The sequence below is a fragment of the Aureococcus anophagefferens genome, assembly GCF_000186865.1.
Source record: "Aureococcus anophagefferens unplaced genomic scaffold AURANscaffold_23, whole genome shotgun sequence".
NCBI classification, from domain to species: Eukaryota; class Pelagophyceae; order Pelagomonadales; family Pelagomonadaceae; genus Aureococcus; species Aureococcus anophagefferens.
This window is the reverse complement of record NW_008705583.1, coordinates 601,282-606,829: the sequence shown is the minus strand read 5'-3', so window position 1 is coordinate 606,829 and position 5,548 is coordinate 601,282. Positions and strand designations below refer to the sequence as shown.

Here is a 5,548-nt window from a genome sequence, read left to right as displayed (position 1 = left end):
TGGCGCACTTGCCCATCTTGATCGTCACGAGGGCCTCGGGCTGCGGCGCGCCCCCGAACATGGTCGGGACGGCGGCCGCGGCTTCACGAAACTTCGCCTTCGCCTCTACGCGCCCCACCAGCGCGCGCTTCAGCGGTCTCCGCGACGACGAGAGGCTCGACAAGCCGCGGCTAGCCGGCGCGATCGACCGCGATTGCCACAGCGACGATGGGCGCCTTCCATCGAGCGCTTCTCGTGCTCGGTTTGGCCTCGGCGACGGAGGTCGCCAAGGTGACGAAGGGCAACTACGACGCCTTCCTCCAGCTCGCGGCGGACGAGGAGCAGTGGGTGCTGCTCGACTTCTTCGCCCCCTGGTGCGGCCACTGCAAGCGCCTCAATCCCGTGCTCGACGACTTCGTCGCGGACACGCCGGGCGTGCGCGTGGCGAAGATCGACGCGACGGCCGAGAAGGCGCTGGCGGAGGCCCACGACGTCGACGGCTACCCGACGCTCCGCTTCCGGCGGGCGGGCGCGAGCGACGCGTTTAGAGATTACAAGGGCGCGAGGGACGCGGTGGGCCTCGCCCAGCTCGATGCGCGGCTCCGGGGCCCCGCCGTGACGACCTTCGCGGGCGCGCTCGACGACGCGTTGACGAGCGTGAAGTTCCCGCCGCCGGTCTTCGTCGCCGCGGGCCGATTGCCGCCGGACGTCGAAAAGGCGTTCGCCGCCGTCGCCGCGTCGTCGTACCACATGGCGACCTTCGCGCGCCTCGAGGCGCCGGACGCCGCGCTGCCCGCCGACGCCGTCAGCGCCGTCGAGGCCGGCGAGTGGGCCCACGCGTGGGCGCCGGCCGACGACTACGAGGCGTCGCTGAAAGCCTTTTGCGCGAAGCACAACGCGCCCCTTTTCAGCGAGCTCGGGCCGTCGAACTTCCGGCGCCTGGGCAAGGCGCGCCTCGTCGTCGCCGCCATCGTCGACCCGGCCCGCGAACCCGCGGCGACGGGCTGCGCGAACGTCGCGCGCGGCGCCGCGCGGACGCGGGCGCCGGACGTCCGCGAGGCCTTCGTCTTCGGCCGGCTCGACGGCGCCAAGTGGGACGAGTACGTCGCCACCTTCGGCGTGAGCGGCGCGGACCTGCCGAAGATCCTCGTCATCGACCTCGAGGGCGACAAGTACTACGACGACTTCTCGCCGCCGACGCCGCCGGCCGACGCGCCGCCGGACGCGCGCGACGCCGCGGCGGCGGCGGCGCTCGTGGCCTACCTGCGCGAGGTCCTCGCCGGCGAGCGCGCGGCCCACCACATGGGCTGGCGCGGCTTCCCGGACCGCGCGGCGCGCTTCTGGCGGAACCACTCGACGTTCGTCACCGCGGCCCTCGGCGTCCTCGCCGGCGGGCTCTGGCTCATCAACTACATCATGGCCGACGACGAGCCCCCCGCGGCGAAGAAGCGGGACTAATGTTACCGAGCGCCGCGAGCTGCGTTCGGGGCGAGGATGTCGCCGACTCCATGAAGTTGAGTTCAACATGAAGCCTCGAGGCCTTGCCATTCGCAGCTCGCATTCGCAGCGGGCGATGCAGTGAATCCTGTCAAACGATGGACCCATATGACATTGCTTCGATGGCCCGGCATGACCCAGAGTCGCTCGCGGCGGAATTTGGGATGGACGAGGAAGAAATGAAGGCCAAAATAAGGGAAAAGATCAATAGAAAGGACACCTTCGACGAATCGAAACCTGGCTCGTCCTTGGCCAACATGATTAAAACCATGTTTCCGGCGGAGAACTTCGTGTTCCGCGACGACGACGACGTGAAGCGATGCGCGGCGTGCGGTCGCGAGGCCGCGCGGCTCGTCTGCACGCGCTGCCGCGCGGTTCGCTACTGCGACGGGGACTGCCAACGGCGGGCGTGGAAGGCGCACAAGGCGAGTTGCCCGACGCGCGACCAGCGGGTCGAGTCGATCCTGGACTCGGGCTCGCTCGCCGTCGATCGGTCCGTCGTCGAGCTGGCGCTCGACCTCTGCGGCGAGCGGCCGCACTGCGCTCGGTTCCTCGCCGCCGTCCTCAGCAAGCCGGACTTCCTCACGACCTACGACGACGAGGAGTTATGCGCGGCGCTCCGCCTGCTCTGGGGCGCGAAGCTGTCGCCGGCGGACTTCCGGCGGCTGTGCGCGGTCGACCCCGCCGTCGCCAAGCGGCTCAACGCGATGCGGGCCCAGGACGACGCGGACGACGCGGCGCTGCTGCGGCGCATAGCGCCCGTCCAGGCGTCCTGCAAGCGCATCTACGAGCTCTTGACCGTGCGCAAGCGAGGCGACCCGGAGCCGATGGGCTGCGTCCAGGTGCTCAAGCACACCGCGCCGGATCGAGTCCACAAGACGAACCGGGAGCTGCTCGACTTCGTCTACCTGCGGACCGCGCCCGAGCCCGTCGCGGGCGGACCGGCCTTCGTGTTCAAGTCGCTCAGCGCCGAGCCGGTGCGCCTGTGGAAGGCGGAGCGCGACGCGCTCCTCTACGACAAGTTCAAGTCCACGCGGCGAAAGCACGCGCCGCACCACAACATCGCCGACTTCCTCGCGCTCGTCGAGGAGCTCTGCACGCCCCCCTATGCGCCCAACATGGGCGTGCCCAAGCCCAAGCACGCGGCCGCCAACCGGGCCCTCCTCGAGGACCGGCTCCCCTTGCTCGTCAAATCCACGTTCATCGACCTCGCGCGCGCCATGGGCAACGAGGACTTTTACGGCATCCCCGACGCCGTCCTCCGCGACGATCCGGACGCGGCGATCAAGGCCATCAAGTGTCGCAACAGCATCGCGAAGGGATTCCCCCATCAGAGCGAGTTCGACGCCTGGATCGCGAAGCCGGGCGCCTGGTTGCCCAAGGACATGTGCCTGGATAGAACCGTCCGGTAAACACATCGCTAATACCCGTCCCCTGCCCAGCGCGCCCGGGCGGCCGCCGCCCCGGCCCTGGGCACAACGCGAAAATCACCCCCGGCCGCGGACTTTTAGTGAAGTTTGCGGTTGCATGATACTTCGCCCCCTCGCCCTCGCCGTAAATACATCGAGCGACAGTCGCCCTCGCGCCGCCGTCGTCCGCCGCCGCAGCCAGAGATCCACCCAGGGGAGGCTTCGTCCAGCACACCTTTCGACGCCATGGCCCCCGCGAAGAAGTCGAAGAAGAGCGTCGAGAACCTCAACTCGCGCCTGCAGCTCGTCATGAAGAGCGGCAAGGTCGCCCTCGGCTACAAGACGTCCCTCAAGACGCTCCGGTCGAACAAGTCCAAGCTCGTGCTCCTCGCCAACAACACGCCCCCGCTCCGCAAGAGCGAGGTCGAGTACTACGCCATGCTCTCCAAGTGCCAGGTCATCCACTACAACGGCTCGAACGTCGACCTCGGCACGGCGTGCGGCAAGTACTTCAAGGTCTCCATGCTCACGGTCATCGACCCGGGAGACAGCGACATCGTCCGATCCACGGAGGAGTAGGCGACGCGCGCACGGCGCGTCGCGAAGCGTCGCCCGCGCGCGGACCTCCCCGGGGCGTAAGCGAGCGTGCGGCGCGACGACCCGGGAGTTCGGGGGTCTGCGCGGAGGGGGGCTGGGATGGGGGCGAGGGGAGCGCTCCGCGCAGCCTGTGCACGTGGAACTGCAGCAAGCACGGACGCGCGGTTTTCATGGACAGTAGCCATTACACGCTCCCTCCCCGAGCGCCTACTCCTTCTTCGCGAACTTCGCGCCCAGCTTGCCGACGAAGTTGAGGAGACGGAAGCGCTTGCTCGGCTTGTAGGGCTGGCACTCCGGGATGGGCAGCGGGTTGCCCGTGCCGTAGAAGAAGGCGAACGCGCCGCCGAGGCCGCCCGTGTTGCCGACGCGGCGGTCGATGACGTAGAAGCCGATCTCCTTGACGAGGCCCTCGGCCGTGAAGTCGATGTGGAAGCACTGGGGCGGCAGCTCGAGCTTTTTGCCCGTCGCCGGCTTGCCCATGAGGGGCTCCGTGTGCGTCGCGGACGACCGCGAGTGGAACCAGACGCGGCCCTCGTCGAAGGGGTCGACGCGGAACAGGTGGTACTTGGGGTCGAGGTCCGGGAACGCGTCCTCGAGCTGGAACGTCCCCAGCGCCTCGAGGTACGCCTCCTTGCCGATCGGTCCGACGACGGCCGCGCAGAACTCGAAGTCCTCCGCGAGGCACGCGCCGCCGTCCTTCGTGCCGACGCCGATCTCCGGGCCCAGCACCTCCTTGCAGCGCGCGATGAGCGCGTCGGGCGCCAGCGGGAACGTCGACGCGGCGAGGAGCGCGTCCTCGTCCGCCTCGTAGACGCCGAGCCGCTTCATCATGGGCTCGCCCGCGGCGACGACGACGCGCGGCGCCGGCGCGACCTCCTCGACGGCGCCGACCCTGATGCCGAAGTCGGCGTAGGACACGACGCCCGAGGCGTCGCAGGCCGCGCGCCACGCCGCGGTTTTGGCAGGCCACGCGGCGGTCTTCGCCTCCGCCTTCTCGAGCGTCGCGACGCTGAGCGCGCTGGATGGCGCAGATAGGCCGGCCGGCACGAACGCGTCGGCGCCGCAGAGCGCGAGCGCGAGGATGATCTTGTGGACCATCGTGTGCAGTGCACTCTTTTGTCGCTACCGTCGAGGGCGCGGACGACGCGCGCTCGAGTGTGGGTGATGGGACTGATGTGGCGGCGCACGGCGAGGCTTCCGCAAATTCCAAATTGCAGGCAACGTGCAGTGGTCGCAGTTCGCTCACTTGTTCGCTCGGACACTTATGTACACGTCTACGAAGGGGGCTCGGGGCGGGCTATGGACAGGGCGGGGGCCGTCACGTCTCGGCGGCGGCGTCGACCCACCGCGCGCCGTCCCAGACGTGGCCCGCGGGCACCTTGCGGCGGAGCTCGGCCTCGCGCTTGCGGAACGACGGGCCGGCGAAGGGGAGGGCCACGGTCGACACCGTGCCGTCGCAGTGGCCGAGGGCGAGGACGCTCAGCGACGCGAGGGAGCCCGTCGCCAGGGCCAGCGCGCGCGTCTTCGGCAGGTCCGGCTCCGGGCGCAGCGCGACCTACGCGAAACCCAAAAAGTTGCGTCTTCCTCCCAAAAAAAGAAGGCGCCGCTCCGCGCGCGGCCCGCGTCGAGGAGCCGCCAGGTCTTGGCGCCGCGGTCCGCCCCCGGCGGCGCGTCCTTGGCCGGCGGGCCGCGGCGGAACGCGGTCGACGCCGCGTCGAAGGCGCCCGGCTCCGGCGCGAGGTAAACCGCCGCGGCGGGCTCGTCGAAGCTCGGCGCCGCGACGCAGGTCGGCGAGCCCGCGTCGCCGTCCACGTCCAGATGGCGCACGGCGACCTTGGCCTCGTCGAGGCGCGACAGCTTGAGGCAGCCCGTGAAGTCGACGGACGCGAGCGTCGCGTCGCCGTCGACGGCGATGCGCTCGACGGCGTGGCCCCGGTGGTCCGCGATGACCTCGCGGGGCGCCGGCGGGCCGGACACGGCCCAGGCCGACGCCGTGCCGTCGTAGCAGGCCGTGAGGAGCCGCGCGCCGTCGCGCGCGAACGCGACCTGCCGCACCTCGCGGCTCG

The 5,548-nt window shown here is 70.2% G+C and overlaps 4 protein-coding genes across 4 annotated transcripts in view; 3 read left to right on the top strand and 1 right to left on the bottom strand.

The window, feature by feature from the left end:
* AURANDRAFT_30980 (hypothetical protein) overlaps positions 1-498 on the top strand; it is a gene marked incomplete at both ends in the record, with an annotated part of 2,745 nt that extends 2,247 nt beyond the window's left edge. The window contains one exon of the mRNA XM_009041734.1: positions 271-498. Coding sequence (XP_009039982.1) covers positions 271-498 — 228 coding nt within the window. The remainder of the gene's footprint in view (positions 1-270) is intronic.
* Positions 499-1,745: 1,247 nt separating this feature from the next.
* On the top strand, positions 1,746-2,888 carry AURANDRAFT_66543 (hypothetical protein; the record flags this gene model as incomplete). The annotated part of the gene is made up of 1 exon (XM_009041735.1): positions 1,746-2,888. The coding sequence occupies one exon, from the start codon at positions 1,746-1,748 to the stop codon at positions 2,886-2,888; it is 1,143 nt and encodes a 380-aa protein (XP_009039983.1).
* A 243-nt stretch (positions 2,889-3,131) lies between these two features.
* On the top strand, positions 3,132-3,464 carry AURANDRAFT_31107 (hypothetical protein; the record flags this gene model as incomplete). The annotated part of the gene is made up of 1 exon (XM_009041736.1): positions 3,132-3,464. The coding sequence occupies one exon, from the start codon at positions 3,132-3,134 to the stop codon at positions 3,462-3,464; it is 333 nt and encodes a 110-aa protein (XP_009039984.1).
* Positions 3,465-3,689: 225 nt separating this feature from the next.
* Positions 3,690-5,548, bottom strand: part of AURANDRAFT_66542 (hypothetical protein) — a gene marked incomplete at both ends in the record, with an annotated part of 3,197 nt that continues 1,338 nt past the window's right edge. Inside the window, 4 exons of the mRNA XM_009041716.1 lie at positions 3,690-4,604; positions 4,753-4,756; positions 4,829-5,037; positions 5,229-5,528. Coding sequence (XP_009039964.1) covers positions 3,690-4,604; positions 4,753-4,756; positions 4,829-5,037; positions 5,229-5,528 — 1,428 coding nt within the window. The remainder of the gene's footprint in view (positions 4,605-4,752; positions 4,757-4,828; positions 5,038-5,228; positions 5,529-5,548) is intronic.